The following is a 25,801-nucleotide window of genomic DNA, read 5'->3' as shown; positions in this document are numbered from 1 at the left end:
TGTGTGACACGCCTGAATCTTTTCCAACTTCCTTTTAACTTAATACAAGTTAAGGCACTTAGGAGTCTTCATTTTGGCATGACCTGAGGCCACAGTGGCATCTAGACATATGAGTGATTTTTGTATTTTTTCTGCTTCCATCAATTTTCTTCCATGTACTGAAAGACCTTAATCCACCAAACTGCATTAATTTCATAGATTTAGTTCATCAAGACACGCATAGTTTCCAATCAGAGATTTTGGTCAGCACAAGGTTCAGTTATTACTGCCAATTTTGATACTTCCTGCCCCTAAAGTAAAGAGAAATATGCAACCAGATGGCAAGTAGAGTAGGATGCCAAATTAAGCTCAGCTGAAGCACCAAGACAATTAGGAGCTGCCTTCCAATGGAGACATTAGACCAAAGGTAGGTAACACCCCCTTCAAAATTGTATAGACTCCTGAATGCCCGGATTGGTACTGTAGATATAAAAATATTAAAAGAATGGACATTAAGAAGGGGATTTGTGAAGAGAGGCTTGCAGAGGGGCACTCCCATTTTCCTTGATGAGTAGGACCTCTTCTCACCCCAAGTCTCAGAAGTGCTTCATTAGGCCTGCCATGAGGACCTGCTATGTGTCCCCTGCTGTTGAGAGATTTGGCCTGAGAAACTAGAGGAGAGCAGAGAGCATCTGGGAAGGAGCAAGATTTCTGGGGGATATAGACTGTAGCAGGAATGGCGGCCTGGGGTCACTGTATAGACATTCTAGATCTGGTTCTGGCCCTTGGGGAGTAGCAAGTGTGGGACATACCCTGCTATGGTAAAAACAACTGGGAAACTGGGCAGAGGGTGGGAGGCGACTGTTTCAGCCAGTGGGCACAGATAGCACAAGGCTGAGATCCCTGGGAGAAGGACTCCCTCCAGGGGCTCCCCTGGCTCTCTGGAAGTGAAACCCATACAGAGAACTGTGGTCTTGCTGAGCAGAGGACTATGGGTTAGAGTTCAGGCCATTGGACTGGACTTTGAGGGCAGGTGCTGGAGAGGAGGGAACTGCACCTGGAGCTCTTGAGGGCTGGACTAAGTGGGTAGGTTTCCTTGAGCCTTTGACCAAATCTTAAATTGCATATCCAGGAGGCTCCACCAGCAGAGAATAGCCACCAGAAGACTGTAGGCAAAAGGAGATTCCAGAAGGTGAAAAGATCCTAAAAATGTCGTGATTCTAACCAGCTAGAGGGGACATGAACAAGCATTCAACTGAGACACTCAATAAAGACTTTTAAAAGATCATGTCTAAGGAGTCGAGCTGTTTTAGCCTTAAAATGGAGGTCCAGAACCTTTCAGTGAAGAGCTAGATGGTCAATATGGTTCAGGCCATAAGACAAAAGTACTTTCATAAACTCTTACCTTGACCCTCTGGTCAGCTTCGGATTGGCCGTCCTGGGAGGCCACACACTCTGAGCCCAGTTTTCTCCAGCTGGAGACGTTTTGGGGGTGAAGAATGACCGGCCCAAGCTGGGAGGCAGGGGAGGCTGGCAGGCAGGTGGCAAGCCAGCGCAGGGCGGCCACCCAGCTGTTTTTCAGCCCAGAAACCCACAGATCTTCTCTCTTCTTGAGGGTCCTGGCTGTCTCAGGTGAGGCCCTGACTCTACAAAGACTCCACTGCACAGCGAGTTCTTGAGGGAAGCAGGTGCTGGAGAGAGAACTGAGCAGGGGGAACGCCGGCTGGGTATCAGTGGCCCTGTCCCTCTCCAGTGGTGCCCACTGGGCATGCAAAACTAGATGATAGGCTACACTCAGCCCCTAGACTACAGGTGCTGACCCCTGCCCTCAATGAAGAGCTAATCTAGTTCCACCTAACAAATCCCCCAAACCATACTTCAGCAGGATCAGGCTCTGTTGCCGGTAAAACATTTAAAGAAAAAAAATTTTATATGTGTGTGTGTGTGTGTGTGTGTGTGTGTGCGCGCGCGCATGCGCGCGCACGCATGCGTATGCAAGCACATGTATTTGAAGAAATAATGATTGGACATTCTACAAATCTGATAGAAATTTTTAACCAGTAATCCCCCCCAAAAATTCAATAAAGCTTAAATAGGAGAAAAGAACCCTGTTGAAAAAAGCAAGGGAACTTAATTAGTAGGGTAGAGGGATTTGTCACTTTGGGTGGAGGGGCTGCTGCTAATTAGCAGAAAAGAGGTGTCTCCCAGAGGGAAAAGAGTGGCCTCAGTCCAGAGAACCCACCACAGCTGCTCCTGGCAAGAGTGTGACTCAGCTTGAAAATCAGAACTGTCCCATCGTGTAGCATCTCTCTTGACCCCTCCTTAGGAGAATGCATGTTTACATGCAGAAAACCTGGGTTCAACTCCCAGCACCAAAGGGGGAGAGAGGGAGAGAGAAGAGAGAAGAAAGCAGGCGGGTGAGAGAGGTAGAAGGAGAGGAGGTCACCCTGACTCGCAGATCCCAGACTTCTCCTGGCACTTCCCTGCTGGGAGGAGGGATGAGATGCACTATTAAATCAGGTTGGCAGTAGGGTTCAGGGCTTCTCACAGTGCAGTGTGTACACTGTTCACCTGGGGGTCTTGTTAAGACGCAGGTCTGGGGTGGACCAGATGCTGCACTTCTAACAATTCCCTGGGTGAGATCGATGATGTTGCACCCACTCCTGGAATAGTAAGAGTTTGGACTAATACCTAGGCCTAAATATTTTAAATTAATGATGGGTGGCTGTGACCTGAAGCAACCAGAATTGCTGGAGTTCAAGTTTGACCAGAAAATCATGAGACCCACAGGAGTTCCCTGCTGGCTCCAGGGTGCTCTCCCACAAGGCAGTTTTTATAAGGGTAATGGAAGACAAAAATATGGCTGCTTTTGTGATTAAATTTCATGAGCCTGCTAGGTTTTCATATTATTTACACTGCTAAAGGCACATTTCTGTTAGCTCTTACAAAGAGTGAAAACAGTTTGCCTTCATCTCCTCCTCAGCACTGAGGGTCAATTTTATGCGTGGACTTGCCCAGGCCCCAGTTCCCAGGTATGTGTTCAAACTCATCAGGACATTGGTATGAAGGCATTTTCTAGATGAGATGAACATTGAAAACAGTGCACTTTGAGTAAAGCAGATTACCCCCCTCCCAAGGTATGGAAACCCCATGCAATCAGTTGAAGGCCTTAAAGGGAAAGAGATGGAAGTTCCCTGAGGAAGAGGAACTTCTGCCTCCTGTCTGGCTTCAGACTCCAGGTACAAGACTGCATGAACCACCTTCCTTAAGTCTATGGATATGTATATCAGGGATGGGAAAGTGTGTGTGTGTGTGTGTGTGTGTGTGTAAAGAGATACTGATGTGGAGATATATACATTGGCAAGAGTTTGTATGGTCCCTATATTAACTCACAATTCTCCAGAATATATCATATTGGTTGTGTTTTTCTGGGGGGATCCTAAATCCAAAGTCTCCTTACAAACTCCTGTCTCAGAAGTCCTCCAGCTCCCTCTCACCTCAGCTCTCAAGTCACAGTCTCTCCAAGTCCTATTCTCATCACTAGCATCCACATCAGTACCTTTGAAGGCCTCTCCATAAATTACCTCAGAAGAATTCTCTATATGAATTTCCCACCCTTTGGTGGACCACACTGAGTCTCTTTAACTGTTGGAGGAAACTGAGTATCACATAGCTCTGTCCTCATTACTTGCAGGACAACTGGTTGCATTAGTCAGCTTTCTGTTGCTATATCAAAATGCCTGAGAAAATCAACTTAAAGGGAGGAAACATTTATTTTGGCTCATGGTTTCAGAGGTTTCAGTCCATGATTGCTTGGCCCTATTGCCTTGGGGCCTGGTGGGACAGACCATCATGGTGGGGAGGAGCACACAGCGGAGGAAGCTACCTACCTCACAGTGGCCAGGAGGCAGAGAGAGAAGGAGGAAGGAGCTGGAGTCCCAGTACCCCCTTCAAGGTACACCCCACTGACCTAAGTTCCTTCCAGCACCAGAGGCCGAGGACCAGACCTGAAACACAGGGGCTTTGGGGACAAGTGAGATCCCAACCCCAGCACTGGTGCAGGTGGTACCTCTGCACTCCTGCCCAGCACGTGCCAGATGCCACCCAGGAGGACTCAGCATTCCCTGGCAGACTTCATCACCGTCTCTTCAGGATGTTTAAGGTGAAAAGCAGATGCCAAGAATCCAGTGTCATCTTTTCTACATGGGTCACTAGAGCTTCTTGTCTCCCACTGTTCCACATTAAACCCTGTGAGTGTATTTCAGCTGTTATCATCTGATCCTTGCTCCATGTTATCTTGGGCACAAAATGTGGAGGCTTTCTCCAAAGTCAGACTACCTGATTGGTATCTGTCTTTTGCTCTTCTGAATTCTTACTCATGGGATGACTTTTTCAAAGGAAGAACTATGTCATCCAATTTGGTACCTAACAATGATTTGGCCAAAAATTCCAACTTAGAGTTGGTCTTATTCACAATCTCCCTTTATAAGTTATTTAATTGCTGCTTATAAGTCTTCAAAGAGCTTAAGGCATTTCATGCATTTATTATGGTCAATACAGAATTCTGAACTGAAACTTACAATGTTATCTTTAAACAGCAAGGAAAATTATAACATTTAAAAATCCATCCAAAGTAGAAGCCCTTAAACTATTTTTCTAAAGGCAGAGCAGTCACTTATTCACAATCTTACCAGTATAAACAAGTCAAGAGAATCTAAGCTTTTAACTGTTTTCTCATTGACTGATCATGTCACCTGGGTAGTACTCACACAAGGCTCCAAAGATTCAAAAAACAACAACAACAACAACAACAAAAGCCAGAAAACTTTTGTGTAAACGTTTTTTCTTCCATGGTGACCACAGCCTTAGTTTCGCCAACTCAGGAATGAGCTAGAAAAGATCCTAGACCTATTTTACAGAACAGCAAACTGAGGCACAGAGGAATGTGAGGTGCAGATGCAGTCACCTGTTTGTCCTGACACCTCCTCTGTGTCCCTGAGCCTCATCCAGCCCCTCTATTTATGGAGAGGCAAGCTTGCCCCCGAAGAGAATCATATTGGTACAAACTTCCTTTATGAAGAACAGGAAGGGACGATTTGCCACAAACTGATCTCGGATGGGGAGTCTTTTCACAGCAATGCTTTCCCCAGAGGCTGCCGCTGCCTCCGTGCCCTCTTCGTTGACATCCACATAGGACTTGTGGATGACTTTGGATAAGTAGAGGCGTCTGTCTGGTGACATCCCAGAGAGATCAGCTTTGGCCTGGTTGAAGATGTTGGTCATCCCTAGGGATTTGAGCAGGGAGTTCAGCTCATACTTGATTTCGAGCTTGAATCGGGGGATGTGAACTTCCACGTCTCTTTCCATCATGTTAGCAGAGCTGGTCCACTCCTGGAACGTCCTGCCATTCAGCTCCTTTTCTATCTGAGAGAAAAAGCACAGATGAGCCCACCTGAGCCAAACATGCAGGCTTTCCATTAAATACATTTTTTTAAATAAATTCTCAATAGGAATGGTTCGATTTCATTGCTTTCTTCTCTACCTGGAAAGCATGCTCATGTGCTGCCTCTCCAGAAACAGTCTTGCGTTTAACCTCACTTCCCTTTGGTCTACCTCCGGTCTGTATTTCATCCTGCAGTTTCCCGTGTGCACCCCCGATCCCCTGGGCATTAGGCTTCACCTAGAGTTCTCTCTGGGTTGTTCCTGAAGTCCCTGTGTGTCTGCTTCCTGGATGAGTTCAACCACTTCTTCTCAGTCTGCATATGGGAAGTAGTTGATCACACCCCTCGTTAGGAACTTGGTTTTCATTTGGCTTTTAAGATGCCAGGTCCCTTTGTTCTTGTTCCACTGGGACAGCTTTCATCTCCTCCTGTCCCTCATTTTTTGTTGGGATGCTCCTGAAACTGAACTCAGGTGCTAACCTGACACCCTTCATGCGACTACCAACCACTTCACCTTCCACATCTGCTCAGGCTTCCAGAAGAAGACTCAGCAACCCTGACTTCTCATTCTCTATCCAGTTTCATCATTTTCTGTCGACCCTTGGAATGTCTCCCCTTGGGCACTTGAGACCCTCTAGCCAGCCCTCCTTCAGGGCCAAGCTACCAAAGTGTCACATCCCATTTTCCTAGTCAAGAGTTCAAAGCATTTTCATCACTTCCTGCCCTAATCATATAAAATCTTTCATAAAGTACAGGTAGTTTTTATCCTGAAGTATCCCTTTACTTTTTCTTTTTCTGCCTTAATCCAAGTTACCATGATCTCATGACAAAAACCCTCACACTTTTTTCTCGGGTGGGGTGGGCATTAGGGGGTACTGGGGATTGAACCCAGAAGCAATTAAACACTAAGCCTCATCCCCAGCCCCTTTTTATATATTTTTATTTTGAAAAAGGGTCTCACAAAGTTACTTAGGGCCTTGTTAAGTTGCTGAGGCTGGCTTTGAACTTGTGATCCTCCTACTTCAGCCTCCTGAGGCACTGGGATTACAGGTGTACAACACCCAGCCTGGCAAACCCTCACACTTCTAAGGCATTTGCTCATGTTCTCTGCTCTGCCTGGAGCACGCTGGGTCCCCTTACCTTGCCTGTTCATCTTCTGCTCATCTGGCAAGGCCCGCCCTGAAATTATCCTCCAGAAACCTTCTCTGAGCTCCCTATTCTAATTTAGACCCTTTCTACTCCCACAGGACTTTCTGCAGAATCTAAACTGCTTCCAAACTGCTATGTGCCTCCAAATATCTTCCATCCCAGCTGACCACAGGCCCTGGATTCTGTTTCTTTCTGAATTGGCCACACCTGTAGGTCCACCTGTTCCCAGAGCCACATTTGTGTTTGTCTCACGACTGTCCCCTGTGGACTTGTGCCTGTCTCATGTCTCACTTCTCAAACTGAAAGCACACACCCCAGCCCATGTGTTTCAGGAACCCTCCCTGCCCTCTGCCCCCACCTGCTTTTACCTCAAGCCCACACTCGCTGACTGACCATGAACTTCTGCAGGCCCCCAAAGCTTCACCTGTCTTCCTAAGGAACTGTCCCAGTCAGATTGGGGGAGGAGGTGTGGTCATTCCAAGGCCCCCCTGTGCAGGACACCTTTGGCTGCAGCTAGGGACAAGGGTTGGACCCAAACTCCTACCACCACCATGACCTCTTCTTTAAGGCAATAGCACTCATTTCCCCACAAAACAAGGAATGTTAAAAACAGGATCCTATAATTGAATTAGAAATACTGTAGTAATTTCCCCGGTAGTAAGACAGCTTAATTGGATTTCTGTGGACTAAAAACATCACGTCTCCCAAGTGTCAAAAGATTCATATGTGTGTGTATTTGTACAGTGTGTCACTCTGCCCCATGTACCTTTTTACTTAAGAATAGCTTGTCCTACCCGAGGATTAAGGTCATTGCACCCTTCCTGTCAAAGCTCCTGGGGTGATCGGGCTGAGCCCAGATCATGAATCAGTGACTGGCTGTAAAGCATCATGCCATACAGGGTGAGTGCAGGAGGGTGTGTGGGGGGGCGCTCTTGCTCTAGCTGCAGGCAGGTGCTCTTGTGTGTTACCTGTTCTAGGTTAGCTGTACCCACTGGAAGCAGGATGATCATGCTCAGTTTGTTGCCGGCATAGGGCAGCTCAAGGACCTGCATCTGTGGCTTCTTGATGGAGGCCAACTTAAATGTTCCAGTTTGATACATCATTTCCACAATGACACTTTTATCCTATTAAAAGAAAAGATTGTAACTAGAAAGTACAGTTACATATGTGAATAGGTATGTATGTATGCTGCTTTCCTTATGTATCATGAATATATCTACATTAACACTTCAAAGGCAGGATTGGCGTGTAAACACTAGGTATATCCTTTTATTACTTTTATGTGCACAGTTTATTTGATTATTTTTATTTTAAAATAAGTCATAGTTAGAGATGAGTAGTTCTAATGCCCATAGATGACTCGAGTCTACTGAAAATCAACCCAGTTTCTACTAATCTGGGAAAATGAAATCATAATGTCAATTTCATTTTTAATCCAGTTAGAGGGATTCTCTAGAAGAAAAACAGCACAGGTAATTTTATTGTGCTGTTAGAGAAAGTAATCTCGGTATGTTCAAAGAATGCCCAAATAGAATATTAGGAAATTAATAGGTGTCTTCCATTCCAGGGACTCTCAGTGTCTAAACGCTTGTTAGGTACCCCATGAGAAAGGTATTGTCACTTAACAAGGAAAACATAAAAGTTTATAGAAAAAGCAGTGACAGAAACTTAGCCCAGTATGTTCACTAAATCTTTCTCAGTTGACCTTAAATGATATCACATTCTCCAAAATTTGCCATCAGTCTGAAAATGAAACACTTACCTCACTTAGCTGAAAGGGGGTTTTAACAGTCTCTCTTTCCTGAAATTTATTTTGCCATTGTCCTTTGAAATATATGGCGCTCACCAGGACCATTACAGAGGAAGGGTCAATTGAGCCCTTTCCAAAGAGGTTTTTAATTTTTCCTTGTAGCGAAAGAAAAAAGATAATTGTATTTGGATTTGAACTTGCTGATAATAAAGTTGAATAGTTACAAGAAAGTGCATCTATTACTTAAGCTTATTGTACACTTGAGATAGCAGCAGAACTTTTTCATCTGGCCATAGACTCCTGTCAAAGGAAGTTTATTTTAATGAATACTGAAGGTTTTGCTATTTCTAATCAAAAGATAGTGTCCATGGAGTAGCTAGTATCTCAATGATGGGTCAGTTTTTCCTGTGTCTAGTTATATCCAATGCATTATTATATATTACTGCTTACTCAGAAAATTCTTTAATAATGTATTGTGGCTTGTTTTTACTATTTAGCATCCTTTATATTTACCAGAACCTCACTACATGCAAACAGTTAAGTATTTAAAAAGAATCACTTATTCTTACAATGTACTAGAATTAGTATATCACAAATATACAACAGCATTTGAAATAAATGCATATTTGAAAATCGAGAACTTATAAAAAGATATCAGGAATTGCTTGCTTTGGAAATATACTGATCAAAATTGAACGTGATGCCATCTTGGGGAATTTCAGTGCATTGCAATCTATGAAACCTTTCTGGAATACAATCTATCATACAGTAGGAAACATAGACATATCTAAGAACCTAAGAATCTAAGTGACAAAGACTTTAATTTGCATTAAACTTCTGGGCCTAACACAATAACTAGCATATGATAAAAATATCTAAACTGAAATGCTCAAAATGTATTTCTGAATGACTGGATAAACAAACATATGAATGCATGATAGCAATAATATTCTAAATAAATCCACATTTAGCTCCCTAATGCATACCCATGGCAGAGAACCTTATTCACTTCATTCTAAACAAGTTTTAACTGATTTGCATGTGCCAAGCACTATTCTATACACTAAAACCAAACCAAGGCTATGACATTAAACTAAACAGAAAAATACCCCTACTGTCCTGAAGTTAGCATTTCAATGATAGACTTTTGCTCAGGTTCTTTCTCAATTCAGGGTTCCTGAGCAGACACTATCAGCAGATCAGAGTGGGTACATGAGATAAAACACATTTTGCACTATGTGCTAAGTAAATTAAAGGATCGAAAAATGTATAAACATTTTCTAACTTAATAAGAAAAACTGGATAGATACATATTTTAATCTGGTCACCTATTACAAAAGGTGAATAAGATCTGTGAGTCCATCAACAAAGAAGGTATTGTTGAGAGCTCTTCACTATTAAGAGATGAAATGGGATACATATATGTTGGAAAGCATGGCCCTACGCTCAGAGAAGAATTTTATGTTGCTGACATGCTCTCCACAAGTAAATATAGCTCTAACAGTAATCTGGTGTCATTTGATCCTAATTTTAATTTATTTTAATTAATCTGGTTTCATTTGATCCTAATTTTAATTTATTATTCAGATTCAATTTCTTCTCACATCAGGGATTGCCTAACTTTCAAGACTTCAGGAACTAATAGTATCATGAGTCAATGGCATAACCACATAGAGGATTATTTCAACAGGTAATTCCACTATACACCTTTAGGGGTATTAAACTCAAGGACAAAAAGAACTGAATTTTTTTAATCTTAAGCTATTGCTTTTTGTTTGTTTTGATTAGTACTGTCATTTGGAAACTGTGTGTATTGTGGGATGAAGAGAGTGTGCAAAAATATTAGTGACTTTATAAAATGGTATTTTTGACATGAGATAAGAGAAATGGGTATACAAGGGGGGATTTATTTAAAGTAAAAATCCCATGAATCTGAATTATAATAAATAACACATGTAAGAGATGATGTTTCATTTTTATAAAAAAGTGAATACTCCTTAGTTATGTTCACTTAGAAAGTCTGACCAAATCATTAGCAATGAACACTCATACCCAGATTATAGTACCTAAATATAACTTCTTATTAAAAGAATAACACTTCAAATAATAATTGACCTGAGCTAAAGTTCAACAAACTTCTCAAATATTTAGAAGCAGTTTATCAAAGGAGGCACAAGATTGCAAGATAGAGAAATGCAAAATGTTACTGAAAGAAATTAAAAAGAACTTAGATACATAGAGGTAAGTGTCATGGTCATAGGTTGGAGGCTGAAAAAAGATATCTTTTCTCCCCAACTCTATAGATTCAAGGTGATTTCTATTAAAATTCCAAGTGGTATAGAGGATAAAAGATGACAAGCTAATTTTAAAATGCAAAGGATAGAGTTTAGCAGAGGCAGCCCTAGAAGAGGACCTGCAGGGCCGGAGAACTTCCCCGTCCAGCCCTGAGGACTCATTACAGAGCTGCCACAATCATGGCATGGTCATGAGAATAAGCACATGGACAAACGTAACAATAGAGACCAGGAGCAAACTCACATGGACCTCTAATTTGTGATGAAGCTTACGTTGTAGTGCAATCAGGAAAGAATTTTCTTCTTAACAAATAGTGCTATGCTAATTAGATGTCCATGTAGAGGGGAATGATTTTTTAAATGAACCTTAAATACAGTTAAACTACCATAAAGCATCTGGAAATTGTAATATGAAAATATTTTCATGAACTAGGAGTAAGCAAAGATTTCTTTAACAGAACCCAAGGGCAGCAATTGTAAAGGAAAAGATTGATACATTTTATTCCTTTGAAATTAGGAATTCCATTCATCTGAAGCATCATTAGAAAAGATAAGTACAAAATGCTGGAAGTCACTCACAACATATGTATCCTGTATGTGTAAGGAACTCTTAAAATTTTATAAGAAAAAAAGTAGGCAAATCATCTGTACATGATATAGTAGCACTTCACAAAAGAAAATGTAAAGCAAATTAAAAAGTGTTTGACCATATAATTCATAAGAGAAATACAAATTAATATAAAAATAAATAGAGTGGCTAAAATTAATATGACTAATAATGCTAAGTTTGGGCATGGACCAGTAACGAATAAAATTCCCATTTATTGCTTACGCAAGTAAATTGATGCAACTAATTAATAAAAATGCTTGGCACTAACTAAAATCAAGTGTGTTCTTACCTCACAAACGGCAATTTCATTTCAAGGTGTGTACCCAACCACACTGTATACGTACGCATACAAAAAGATATATACCAAAATTCATTTAGGGGTGCTACTTATAATTGCTAATATAACTATAATTATAACTGCTCAAACTAAAAGTATCCCAAATATTCATTAACAGCAGGATGAATAAATATACTTGGGATATTCAGAGGATGAAATACACATTGATGAATATTAATAAGGCATGCAGCATAGAACCACAAGCTAAATATTGACTAAAACAATTAAAAACATATTTGTGGTCCCAACTGCATGAACTGTAAAAACAGGCAGAACTTCTGTGTAATAGAAATGGGAGAAGTCAACACAGGGAGGAAACGGGGTTGACTTTTGGGAGGGGACCTGCGGTGTTCTTGGCGGTGCCCTTCCTAGTAGCTAATGTTTTATTTTCCTGACCTGGTGTGGCAATGGGTGTGTTTACTTTGTGAGAATTTATCAAATAGCATACATACAGTAGTTTACTTCTCTATAAGTGTGTGGGAGAATTTTTGTTTTTTGGTTTTTGATTTTTTGGTACTGGGGATTTAACCCAGGGTCACTTTACCACTGAGCCATATTTCCAACCCATTGCATTTTTTCTTTTCAGACAGTGTCTCAGTAAGTTGCTGATGCCTCATTGAGTTGCCGAGGGCCTCATTAAGTTACTGAGGCTGGTCTCAAATATCTATTAATATTAAACGATTATTTTCAGTTTTGCAGATTTGATAATAGTGTTGTAGTCATATTAAAGTCTACATTTTTTAGAGAAAAAAATTAATATAAGCATAGAAAAAATAGTGACTTCTGGGATTTACTCCAAAATCATATGAAAGAAGTGGAAGGAACAGGATGACAGTACAGAGCAGCAAGGCTGCTCACTGGTGATCAGCGGTCAGTTGAGGGATGGTGAGCAAGGGTGCGTTATATATTCTCACTACCTTTGTGTATCCTTAAGTCTTTCCTTAGCTAATATTTAGTTAGTTAATTTATTTAATTATTTTAGTTAATAAAAAATAGTATTTAATTAAATAATAATTATTATTTAGTTAATAATATTTAATTATTTAAATATTAATCAATCTCTGGCACAAGCCAGGTGTGATGGCACAGGCCTGTAATCTCAGCTACCCAGAAGATTGGTTTCAATATTTAAATATTTTAAATAGAAAAAATGAACAAATCTTTGCATCAAATATGTAATGTGCCACTTTAAATTTAAAGTAATATTTAACAATAGGTAGAGGTTTTTAAATTGCAAAAGGGAGATTTGATTTTAAATATTTAAATATTGATTTTAAATAAATAAACTGCAGAATTTAAACCATTTCTCTAAAGTGGAGGTGACATTCACTCTCATTCTCAGAGCCATGGGGCAGATGATTGTCAGGAGTCCTTTGAACATGGCCCCGGTGCTTCATTGCTGATCTGTCTCTCCGGTCCTGGACCCGCTCAGCCTCCCTGTTAGCACGTTGACCCAGGAAGTGTATCAACACAGCACAGATAAAGTCTGTGGACACGTATGTGACTCATCCTTACCATTAGTTTTATTTTCAACCCAAGCATTAATGGTGTTTCTCGCTTCTTCTGTGGACTGTTCAAAATCAACAGTCTGTAGGCCGGCTTGGTACAGCTTCTCAGAACAGCTTAAATATTGCTAAAAAAGAAAGTACAGCCCAATGACAGGAAAAAAGGACAAAGAAAATAAACACATTCAAAAGTCCCAACAGAGATGAAGGCAGTTCGCGGATACAAGTTTGAAAGAAAGCAAAATCCATATGTGCTTCTTTTTATTTTATTATTTATTTATTTGGGGTAGTACTGGGGATTGAAACTCAGGGGCACTCTTCTACTAAGTTATATCCTGGACCCTTATTTATTTACTTACTTATTTGTTTGTTTGTTTTGAAACAGGATCTCACTAAGTTGCCCAGGCTGGCCTCAAACTTTCAATCCTCCTGCCTCGGGCTTCCAGATAGCTGAGAGTACAGGCCTGTGCCACTACACCTGGCTGGTACTTAGTTATTTTTTTAATATTTATTTTTAAGTTGTAGTTGGATACAATATGTTTATTTTATTTATATATTTTTATGTGGTGCTGAGGATCAAACCCAGGGCCTCACACATGCTAGGAGAGTGCTCTACCACTAAGCCACAACCCCAGTCCTGGTACTTACTTTTAATAAAACAAATACACTTTAAAAAAATCCAAAACCTTTCCCCAAAAAAATGTTCAGAAATGTCTTGTTGTTGCTTCTGTCATATCATCAGCTTTCTTGGTTCGAAAACACTCAAAACAAAAATGACATTGCATTTCACACCATCCCTCCACTTATTGCTTCAAAGTGAAAAAACAGGAGTGATTATGTGACTGCTGTCATATTATAGATGAGAAAATCAATAACTAGAGTGGTCACATGACTTCCTTATCTGAGATCTACCAGAAGGCTTCGCACAGGGTGCGTGCGTGTGTGCATGTGTGTGTGCATGCGTGTGTGTGTGTATGAATTTCTTCACAAATCATCCTATATAAAATTAATAATATCTAAAGTAGACAACTGACATTTTAGAAACTTACGGAAAATGTCATGAACAATATCTGAAGGCATTCACTATTTTGTTCACCTGTAACATACTGTCCAAGAATACAGCCTCTGCATAGACACCAGCCTTTCCTTAACTGACTCCCCACTCCAAAACCCCCTCTATGCTGGCATTCTGGAGCCATACTGTTTTGTTTCATCTCTTACCTTGGTTCTTGGACAGCTTTAGAGATTTTTCAGTGGTAAAGAATTTTTATTTGATGTTTCACAACTTTAATGAGAGTTTTGATAAAATCATGTCTCTATAACCCTAGGTCAGCTCAAATTCAATCTCTTACAGTTAAATGCCAAATGCCTTTTTTAAAAATAATCCTTTATAGATTTCATTGTATGAAATTCAGAGGATGCCAGATGGGCTCACCTGATGGAATTCCATTGCCTTTGTCCCATAGAGTCGGTTGGCAATGCTGAGGGTGTAGTTAGTGCCCGACTGGTTGATTTGAGAGAGGAGGAGTCCAAACTCGGAATGCGGCCTTCCCGCTTGACTGCACTGATAGAAATAAACAGAGTGATTTGTCAAGTGGCTTGATTTCTTGCCATTGGAGTGTCATAAATAACATGAAAACAGTACCTGGAGCGCAAGGTGTCTGCCTCTGATGAACAGGGCAGGGAATACAAGGTTTAAAGTGGTTTTTAAATTTTTTTTTAATTTTTTTAAGTCTCCTTTAGCACCACAATCTCACCAAACTGTGACTTTATTTGCAGACTGTGTGGAGAATTGTATGCACTAGTTGGCTCTAATGGTTTAATTCAAAAGTTGGAGTTTCCATGAATAAAGAGATCTTAGTGATATGTTCAGAGACATAATCCAAGTTTTGTCACTGATATTAAACTTATAGACTCAATTTTCTTCTCTGCCACACTCTTTTTGTGGTCTCAATTTTCTATGTGCTTCGTAATGAAACACTTTGGTCCTTTACTGGACAGTTCCAACACCCTCATTTGTCCCTCAGTGATGGAATTCTGATAAGCTTACAGCTTTGATGATTTGAAAGGTGGCTAAGAACTCACTGACCTGCAGGGTTGAGGCCTATATTCCCTGAAGCAATGAGTCCCAAGCCATGGCTTTGGTCTCCTGATAATAAGTTGGGTAATCTGAAGCAAGTTTTCAGTGAATCTATATGCATTTATGTATATTCTCAAGCAGTACCAAATAACTACTTTCATGTGGGACTCCTATATAATTTTGATGTCAAAACCGATGCTCCTATTAGAAAGAACTAAGGACCATTGTCCCAAAGCATGTCGGTGGGACAACCTCAGGCCCAGTCTGTAGTTACATGGCAAAGCATCAGGGTCCTTTCTCAATTTCCTTAGTAGCAGAAAAATTCTAACCCTGCATAGATAAGGCTGGCAGACTCAACAAGAAGCACAGAACAGAAGCGTGTGAGAATGAAGGCAATCGTCAAATCTGGGGGCTTTGACTAATATTACTAACATCATTAGTAATAACAGTGTTATTACTAATAACAGTAATGTCATCACTGTCATTATCGTTGTGTTAAATAGGCTGCAGAGGTTATCAGAAACAGTGAAGGAGGGACCAAGGAGACAGTGCTGCTCTCCAGCCCTGGACTAGCCTCTCTGGGGCTCTGATGTGAAGGTGCATTTGACAGCTCAGCAATGACATCATCATACCTCAGCTGAGTCCCTGAACTCTGATTTCAAGAATTCTGCAATATGATTGTAGTGAAGCACCTGGAAAAGGAAAACGGGATCAATCAGTATCAAAAGTAAAAGAGTCCACGAAAGTTGAGAGCTGTATTTGTTCTTTCACTTCAGAGCAAGACTGACAGTGATAGCCAAATTTTAAAGATGCCATGTCTCATCTGAAGTCCTGGGTCGTCTTTACATATGTTATTTAACCCTCCCAACAACTTTATGAGTAGATTCTACTGTCCCCATTTTATACTAGGGAAACTGAGGTCAAAAGGTCAAGGCATTGCTCCAGACCACTGTCCATGAGGCTCCAGGGACTGAGCTCTTAGGCGCTAGTCTCATCTTCCCTCTCCTATTCTTCTTGGCTCATTTAACTAGGATGGTGCCCATCTGGGGCAAGGCAAAGCATTGCATTTTCCCAGCACAGACAATAGTAAGATAAGAGGACAACAGTAAGATAGGCAAGTGTCTTAAGAGTTATTAAGTGATATTCTTCTCTAGGTACTTTACAGAAATTATATATATATATATATATATATATATATATATATATATATATATATATATATATAAATATGGAAATCACCATTATTAGCCTATGAAACCTAAAAAGTCACCATTCCCTCCAAGTCTGTTTCCCTGTCTGTAAAATGGGGATATCACTGCCTAACTGCTACATGGAGTTGTGATGAAGAAATGTAGTAACGAATATTTTTTAAAACTTACTAATTTCTAAAATGCAGTAAGTTTCACCAAATTGTTTAAACTTCTCTAAGAAAAGTATGTTTTCCTCTATAAGAAAAGTACATATGTTCTCTATCACACTTAAATCACTGAAAGTAGGAATCCCTAGAGTAAACCACAGAGACTTATTTGTGACACCACTTGTGTTGGGATATGAGGTTTTCCCCAAAAGCTCACGGGTTAAGCCACGCAGGAATATTCAGAGGTGAAATGAGAGTGTAACCTATATCAGTGGATTAATCCATTTGGTGGATTAATAATTAGAAGGGACTGCTGACTTTGGTGGTAACTGTAGGCAGGTAGGGTGTGACTAGAGGAAGCAGGTCACTGGGGGCGTGCCTTTGGGGTTTATATTTTGTCCTGGTGCCTCCTTCTCTCTCTGCTTCCTGGCTGCCCTGAGCTGAGCCACTTCCCTGTGCTGAGCTCTTCTGCAGTGATCTTCTACCCCACCTCAGGCCCACAGCTGGAGTCAGCTGATTATGGACTGAAACTCTGAAACCACAAGCCCACAATAAACGAGTCCTCCTCTAAGCTGTTCTTGTCGGGTATTTTGGTCATGGTGACACAAAGCTGACTAAACGCACCCCTGACAATAAGGAAGAGACCATCTGATGCATGGATCACACTATTTGCATGACAGTGTATCCTGTTACATAAGACATTTTCCCTTTTTAAGAACATGATCTGCCCAAGTATGTTTTGGCAGTTCTCTCTGCATAAAGATAGAAGTCATATGGTGGAGCAGAGGGGACAGGGAGGGGGGGGACACGTGGACAGTACGAGGCTCAGGGGAAACTGCCCACGCGTTCCTTACCTTTTCTATTTGGTCTGCGCTGTTCCCTCTGGCACCAAGGAGGAGCATGCTTAGCGCAGAGAGCAGACTCAGTGGAGAAAAGAAGACATTGTCTCCTACGTTGTTACTGCTCAGCTCCTTGAACACATCAAGACAAAATTCAACGTTTGCTGTGCTGAGGGAGCCCATTCTGACACCAAGCTCTGCCTGAGAACAGGAAGGAGAAAACAATCTCAGAACATCACTTGATGATACCCGGAGTTCAGGTTATACGTGTCATGAATGTAGGCGTCTGATCTCACGGCTTCAGGAAAACGTATACATCCTGTCACAGCCTCTGAAAAAGTAGCAAATGCTACAAGGAGGAATTCACTTCGTTTTAGATTCTAATGAATAGATCTACTATCCTCCAGCCAACGGTTCAACACTATCTCACCATCTCTTGTGAACATGGAAGAATGAACTGTAGGGCAATCCCTCCATGGCCCCCACTTGTCCCTGCAAGAGTTCTGTTTCTATTCTTCACACTTGAATAAGTCTTTTCACTCTTACCAAAAAAAAAAAAAAAAATGATCTATGATTGTTCTGGAGCAAAAGAGCATGGGGAATTGGATTCTTTTGTGCTTGATTTCCACGCTTTAGGAAACACCTCAGCCTGGAATTCGTGCAGAAAAATTCTTTAACTAAACAAACTCAGCCAAACAAGATATTGTCCCACTAGACTGACAATTTTGCAGCCTCATAGGAGGGGAATGCCTCCGTCTCAGTCATGCTTGCACAAATAATCTGATAATAATGTAGTGTTAGGCAAAATTCTCTGCACATATTTTCACTGGTCCATTATAGTTGCACATAATAGTGGGATTCGTTGTGAGATAGTCATACGTTTTTATTTCCTTGATAGACCTCACTCCCTGTACTCCTCCAAGAAAGTGCGGCAACACTGTAAAGTGGGCCACACCATAGGAAGGTGATCAGAGCCCCAATCCTGGGCTCACGACCATGTTAGTGGCAATTGAGGAATGAAGAGGAATGCTGAGATAGAAAAGATGACCTGGTACATGTGTTACCTTAGGAACCGAGCATGCTGGGAAGGAAGAGTTTATTCTATTCACTACACCAAGATTAATGGAGCTAATTGTAGGGAGTTACAGAAATAACAGTGATCAAGAATCATTTCTGGGGGCTGGGGATGTGGCTCAAGCGGTAGCATGCTTGCCTGGCATGCATGCGGCCCGGGTTTGATCCTCAGCACCACACACAAACAAAGATGTTGTGTCCGCCGATAACTAAAAAAAATAAATATTAAAATTCTCTCTCTCAAAAAAAAAAAAAAAAAAAAAAAAAGAATCATTTCTGTCCCAGAAAGTCTTGTTGTTCAGGAGCCTGGTGCTTCCTGGCCCTGACTTTCAGCTGACCCTCTCTCCTGGTCCCACCCCGCCTCCTCTGTCTTCTGTAGGACCTCCTTCCACGTTCAACCTCCATGCATGATGGATTAGGCTTCAGATCTTGGGCCTCTCCTGCATTCACGCTCAGATCCAAGTTGACCTCATCCAGCCCTGGGCCTTGCATGACGTTGATATGCTCTGAGCCCCTGCATTTATGCTGCCCCTGAATTCCAGACCATCCAGCCAGCCACACATTCAAACTCTCTGCTCTGTGGCTAATAGGTCTCTCAAACCTAAGGTGCGGAAATGAACACCCCCTCCCCAGTCTCTCCTCTGGTAAATAGCACCTTCACTTCTCTACTTGTTCAGGCTAAAAAGCTTGGGATCACCTGTTGAGAGCCACAGCCGAAGGGGCCCTAGCAAACTTCCAGCTGTTGGCTCACCTTGGCCCCAGCAAACTTCCAGCTGCCAGCTGATTGGCTCCTCTGCCGTGGTGCTCATTGGGCTGTTTCCCTGCCCTTTCAGACCAGGGAGCTGCTCATTGGGGGACTCTTTTGGCTCCGCCCATGTGGCCCAGCCAATCGGCCTCAAGAACGGGAGGAGTGGGGCTTGAGAGGCTCCCCAGAAGCCGGTGGTGGCAGTTGGGATCTGAGGGAATTCCTGAAGCGCTCCTGTGGTACAGTGTGTGTTCTAAAAATAAAGTTCATTTCTGCTTGACAAGTGGCTTGTGAATTGTGCCCAGCCAGACTATGGCATTATTTTTAGAACACACGCTACACCACAGGAGCGCTTCAGGAATTCCCTCAGAGCCCAACTGCCACCACCGGCTTCTGGAGAGCCTCTCAAGCCCCACTCCTCCCGCTCTTGAGGACGATTGGCTGGGCCATGTGGGCGGAGCCAAAAGAATCCCCCAATGAACAGCTCCATGGTCTGAAAGGGCGGGGGAAACAGCCCAATGAGCATCACCGGAGAGGAGCCAATCAGCTGGCAGCTGGAAGTTTGCTGGGGCCACGGTGAGCCAATCAGCTGGAAGTTTGCTGGGGCCTCTGTGAGCCAATCAGCTGGAAGTTTGCTGGGGCCCCTTTGGCTGTGGCTCTCAACAATCACCCTTAAATGTTTTCTCATTCACAGTCCATCTATGAAAATATCCTGTTTCTTCAGCTTCAAAAATATCCACCCTCTGCCCACTTCTCACACTCTTCAGTTACCACCCTGGTCAAAGGTACCTTCCACTCTCTCCTGGAGTACTGAAATAGTCACCCAGCTGCCTACGTCACTCTTTACCCTCTCCATGGTATGTTCTACAGAAACTAGAGTGATATTTTTAAAAGATGCTCTCCCCTACTCAAAAGCCCTGTGTTTTCCCTCCTCTCAGGGAAGAAACCAAAATGGTTACCATGGTAAGCAAGGCTCTCCAGGCTGGCCCCAGCTCCCTCCCAGACCTCATTCCCTACCATTCTCCCACCAGTTCACCCTGCATGAGCCATGTCACCTCCTTCCATTCCTTCTGGGTGACATGTTCTCATTAATAAGAATCCCTGATCATTCATTCAGTTTGAGAAGGCAGCCACCATCTCTCCACCAGAGCCCCAATGTTCATTTTCTTCTGGCACATGTCACATGTCACTGGACTGACTGACTATGTATGTATTTATTGTTGGACCCACTTCCTCCAGGGTGTCATTTTTATTAGAGCAAGGGCTAGGTTTTGCCCTTATGCTTTTTTTTTCTTTTGTAGTTGTAAATGGACAGAATGCCTTTATTTGTTTACTTTTAAGCGGTGCTGAGGATGGAGCCCAGTGCCTCACACATGCTAGGCAAGCACCCTGCCCCTGAGCCACAGCCACAGCCCTGCCCTTATGCTTTCTTCCAGCACCTGGACCAATGCTGGCCACAGAGCAGCCACAGGATAAGCACCTGTGAAAGAAGCACAGGAGGGGATTTCAGTCTGGTCAATGTGATGCTACGCAGTGATGCTGAGGGAGAAGGAGGCAGGGGCACAGAGCAACCTGAGAGGTAGGACAGACCTGGAGCAGGCGAGGTGCCCGCTGCCTCTTGAAGAATGAAATCAGACTCACCCAGGTGTGTGCATGTCAGAAAAGAGCTCCTTACAGAAGGAAAGGCGTGAAGAGGGACTCAGACACCCAAGAAAATGCTTTGTTACAAAAACATGAAACGGGAAGTCAAAACGGTGGCGGGAGGCAGGCAGGACGAGTCCTTGGGCGCTCAGCAAGCCCCATTTAGGAGAGACCAGACAACTCATGGTGTGGCGGGCCCCCATGCAGCTAGGCAGAAGTTCAGACCGACCAGAAGTTCAGTCCAGGATGCTCCCTCCCCTCCCCTTCCTCTCTGACCTTCTGAATGACTTCCTAGGGTTCTCTTCTCAGTAGTCTCCCCACCTCCCACCCTCAAATTGCTCCACAGGCCACCACTGGAATTCTCTCCCATCCTCCCTTCCTTGGATGGGTATTTCTTCTTTCTAAATACCTTAAATTCTTCCCTAGACAGCTTTAAAAAAATGTGGATTGTCCACTCTTCAGCCCTCCCCTCAAACTTTCCTTCTGTGCTGAGAACCTGCTTTCCTTCAGATTCTGTAAGGTCACACCTGCAGAGAAGGCTCCACCCTCCTCGGCCCCCAGGAGCAAGCCTTGGTTGGCCTAACCCAACTGAGACATCTGTCTCCCAGGTCAGTGACTGGTTTAGGACTCAGAAGAGCTGTAATTTTTTGCCAATAAAAACTATTGCAACAGTTGCTGGAGGGCTTCTGGGAAAGCCTCTCTCGGATAAGAGGAGACCCACAGGAGACCCACCAGCTTTTGCCCTCTTTTCAGAGTCATGTCATGTACATGCAACTACTATTGTGGCAGCTGTTTTGCTACCATGAGATAGCCAGCCAAGAGGATGCCCAGCATCTCAGAGAGAAAAGATGGGAAAACCTTGAGTCCTCAATGACACATCATCCAGGATGATGAGCAACCTGGGCTCTGCCCGACCTTGGGACTTCTTGTCACGTCACATGAAAGCTTTTCCTTGTTTTTAAATAAACCATTTTAGTTGGGTGTCTTGGCACTGGCAGCTGAAGCATCCCAACTCATCTTAAGAATTTCTTTAGGTACCTTTCACTAAGGCCAATGAGCCCTCCCCCACATTCACGCTTTCCTGGTCAGCTACATGTTTTCTTATTTAGTCTCCCAGGAACCTGAAAATATCTCACTCTTTTACCTTTGACCTTCTAGGTTACAGCTTTGCCCTCTTTTATAGAACCTGAGTCTAGGCCTACATTCCCTTGGACGTTATGACAAATGACCCGTGTTGGTCCCCACCTGTGCATGTCTATTCTAGGTACTAACTTGTCATGGGTCAGTGCAAATCTGAGCTGAGCTCATGGGAGGTGTGTTCTCTGGAATGTGAACTTGTCACTGATTCAGGTATTTGTGGCATGCTTCTTACCAAAACAGTGCTGCAGTGCCCTGATTGTCAAAAACAGCTAACAGAGCCCAGCCTTCAGACCTGGGGAGGGAGAAGAGAGCAGGGGCATCCAGTGTCAGACAAAGTGAGCCCCAAAAACAGTGTGTCACTTTTGGACTTCCAAAATAACGACCCATGGCATGTGTAAGGTGGAAATGATGCTCGCACATCCCTGTAATCAAAACCAGTTGCCCTAAAATTATCATTAAGGAGCGGATATTGCACATTCCAGTTGTCAGACTACCAAGCAGAGTATAATAGGGCCCAGCGGTTATTCTAATCCAAACCTGGATTATACTTTTCTTTGCTCTTGATGTTTTGGGTTTTTGTTTTTGTTTTGTTTTAAAGGTATAACAGAGGACTTTGCTAATCTTATTTCACTAAAATGCAATTCTATTCTTTTAGCAGGATTCTGTCATTCAAATTAATTTCAATATAGTTCTCTGTGATGTGCATAATGATATCAGTGTCCTTGACTTTGTTCAGTGATTTTGGTAATGAATGTTCACCCAATAATGAAGACTGTCGAAGCTGGACACTCTTCATACTATATTCTGCATCACAATAAATGGAGTTAGCTAGTAGAATCATGTTCTTGAAGGCAAGTTCAAATACACAAGTAAATGTACACTTATTTTTCTTAAATTTATGTCATAGCATTACTGTAAAAGAGCTTGTCCACACATGTCATTGAAGCCCTGTTATTACCTAAGAAAAAGCTTTGGAATATAGTACTAGACTTTGGAATACACTACTGTACTGCTGGACATACACATTCTAGGGTATGTCCAGCACTTTTATTAGTCTGTCTGTCTGCTGTCTATATTTTTTATAACTGCAAGTGCAGAAGGCTCTAGTAATCTCACTCCTTTCTTCTGTCACAAGCCATCATTGAACTACAAAGGCCATTCTCTCCTTAGATTATTGCCTTGGGCCTACTTCATTCTCCTTCCCCTCCACCCCATAGACATTGCTTTTGTTTAAATCATATCCTTTTATTATATGTGTTCTTAAAAAATAGCAATTTTCTTAATTTATTCCCTTTTAATTCTCATAAATGAGCTTCTGTGAAATGGTTTTTCACTTAGTACTATGTTTTAAGATGCGTCCATGTGACTCTGGGAACATAATTTGTGACTGCTGACTACTGCCTTCCTGTGCTTCCTGCCCATTTCTGTCTGTCCACTCCCAGGCACAGACACCTAAATGGCCTCTTGCTTTACACCATCACAAAGAGTGCTGTGATGAACATCCTCATACACACCCATGTACACGCCTATTCAAGAATTTCTTTGTAAAGGAAACAACTGAATCACTCAGTTTGCAATGGCCCAAGTACTACACGTGTACCATTAGGAGTCTTAAGTCTTGTGGGGTGGGCCATGTTTCTGCAGTTCTGCAGAGAAGACAGCAAGGGCTTGCAGGGGTCATGTGCGGTCAAAGAGTGAGGATCCCAACAGGGGTCCATCTGTTCTCAAATCTATGTTTCTCCCACCTGCTGCCATATGCTAGTAAGATAAGTTGTTCTTTGAGATAAAATGATGATTTTATTGCACTGTTTACTATTCCTTTGTATCAATGACAGTGTCTTGCCAGAAAAATGAAGAAATTTTGTGTAAGACTTAGAGCATTAATAGGTTAACTTTATAGTTAATGAATATATTATTATTTTTCCTTACTTCACAGATCTTACGAATCTTCAAGAGTTCAGCTCACAAAAAAGGGAAGATTTTAGGTTCAAGTTTTTCTAAAATATCATTGGAAATATATAACTAGAATTAGTCTGTGAACTTTGGTAATTAGCAGGCTTATTGGCAAGATGGAGTTTTAACTGTCATCAGTGTAGCACGGAGGGCGTCTATGGTTCCTATTCATATTGCAAAATTATACCTTTTAGCAGAAGAAATCTTTCACACAGAGTCCCAATATCAGCCTTATATTCCACTGAGCTTATGCATTAGACTTTACTGTCTTCACATGTACCATGCAGATTTGGGTTCATTGAACACATTGGTCTTCCTCACAGGACTGACCATTCCCTGAGGGCAGGGAAAATATTCCCAAGAAATTATCAGTGTTCTCACATTCACCCCCAAATCCATGTCAGTTAGAGAAATCAACATTCTGAATATTCCACAGCTTCTAGACTGATCTGTATTACCTAGTCAGTTTCATGGAAGAGGAACCCCACAGTAAACAGAAGTCCCAAGGCACATGGAGTTTTATCAGAGTTGAATGGACCCCTGAGAAGGTCCCACTCAGGTGGGGAGAGAAACCTGGGAGTGTCCTAAAAGTTGGTGAGCTTCAACTTGAATTCCCAGACAAGGAATGAATTATAGAAAACTCCTTTGCACCTTTTTGTCTGCTTCTGGGGGTAAGAAAATTCTCTGCCAAGCAAAAGGAACGTGACCTCAGGAAGCTGCTATGGGAGAGAGGTAGGGAAAGGAAGGTGCTGGAGACTTTCTGGGTTACAAGAGAGGTTTCCAAAAGAGACACAGCTCTCCAGGAAATGTGAGGAAGGGAACCTATCTCATCAGGTGATACTGACACTGAAGGACTGCTGGGGACAGAAGGTCTAGGTTAGTTCTAGGGGAGAAACATCTCCAAATGTTCCTAAGACATCAGCCTCATAAAACCCAGAAGGCAGCCATTCACAGGACTCTTGTCTTGTGACAGCTTTTTTAGTGCCCAGAAGTCAGAGCAAATCCTTTTATCTCACTCTCTATCCTTCAAGCATTCTAAATTTTTGCTCAGTCTTAGAAATAATAGAAGTTTCCAAATGCACACCACATCACTCAAACATAAACCCTCAGACTTTTATGCCCATGTGCAAAAATACACATATTAACAGACTACTGTTATAGCCATAAGAAAAAAAAAAAACACAGAACAAGCAAAATAAAGAAATTCTTTATAACACATGGTGATTAATAAGGCCAACTGAGTGGAGATGAGATCCTTCAAGGAACCAAGAGAGGCTTCATCCTACAGCAAACATAGCCATGCATGACTAGCTCTGTTTCAAATAAGGATTATTATTAACTAGAAAATATCCACGGATTTTCATTTTACTCAACAAATCAGAGATTTGAAATCAAGTGAGCCCGCCTCAAAAATTTTAAAATGCACATTATCAAGGATATTCCAATGTGTTCATGGATTCATAAAGGAATCAACAAAAGCCACACTTATTAAAATATAAGCTTCCCCCTCATTTGGCTCACATGTCAAAGGGCCTTACTTTGCTTTTATTGGTTCCCCTTTGACAATAAGCTCAACCAGGATAAATGACAGAAATACTTCTCCTTACCTTTGCTGCTTTCTGATGGTGAAGTGGACAGCTTGGCAGGCTGGACTGGAGCTGTGTCCCTCAAGGAAATGCAAGCCTTCACTTTTTGGCCCCTCCCTTTCCATTTGTGTCCTTAGTGACTCAACTCCCCACCTGCTGGGCACAAAGCCCAGCCCTAACAGGAAGTGCTTGTCAAGGGCCCTGAGAGCCACTGTGAGGGATGGCTGGGCTCTCTGGAGAAGCTGGAAGTTCTAACCCTCTTTCTGCTTTACTAATAGGGAAACGTTGACAAACCCAGCCCTGATGCAAGAAAAATAGGCT

The 25,801-nt window shown here is 42.3% G+C and overlaps 1 protein-coding gene across 1 annotated transcript; it reads right to left on the bottom strand.

The window, feature by feature from the left end:
• Window positions 1–4,503: 4,503 nt before the first annotated feature.
• Window positions 4,504–25,593, bottom strand: Serpinb11 (serpin family B member 11). The gene is made up of 8 exons (XM_046428228.1): window positions 25,502–25,593; window positions 17,357–17,542; window positions 15,778–15,837; window positions 14,501–14,629; window positions 13,076–13,193; window positions 8,332–8,474; window positions 7,538–7,693; window positions 4,504–5,403 (listed from the first exon to the last, which is right to left on the bottom strand). The coding sequence occupies exons 2-8, from the start codon at window positions 17,522–17,524 to the stop codon at window positions 4,999–5,001; spliced, it is 1,179 nt and encodes a 392-aa protein (XP_046284184.1). The 5' UTR covers window positions 17,525–17,542; window positions 25,502–25,593; the 3' UTR covers window positions 4,504–4,998.
• Between the last annotated feature and the right edge of the window lie 208 nt (window positions 25,594–25,801).

The sequence above is a fragment of the Marmota monax genome, unplaced genomic scaffold (genome assembly GCF_021218885.2).
Source record: "Marmota monax isolate L192 unplaced genomic scaffold, Marmota_monax_Labrador192_F-V1.1 WCK01_AAM20220418_F8-fsc00201, whole genome shotgun sequence".
NCBI lineage: Eukaryota > Metazoa > Chordata > Mammalia > Rodentia > Sciuridae > Marmota > Marmota monax.
The sequence above is the reverse complement of the archived record's forward strand: the minus strand, read 5'-3'. Positions and strand labels throughout refer to the sequence as shown.

Coding starts and splice junctions, on each gene's coding strand:
- Serpinb11 (XM_046428228.1), bottom strand. CDS start 17,524: ATGGGCTCCCTCAGCACAGCAAACGTTGAATTTTGTCTTGATGTGTTC. Junction 13,194..14,500: donor AGGCAATGGAATTCCATCAG/GTGAGCCCATCT, acceptor TTTCTTTTTTAG/CAATATTTAAGCTGTTCTGA. Junction 8,475..13,075: donor GGTTGAAAATAAAACTAATG/GTAAGGATGAGT, acceptor TTTCGCTACAAG/GAAAAATTAAAAACCTCTTT.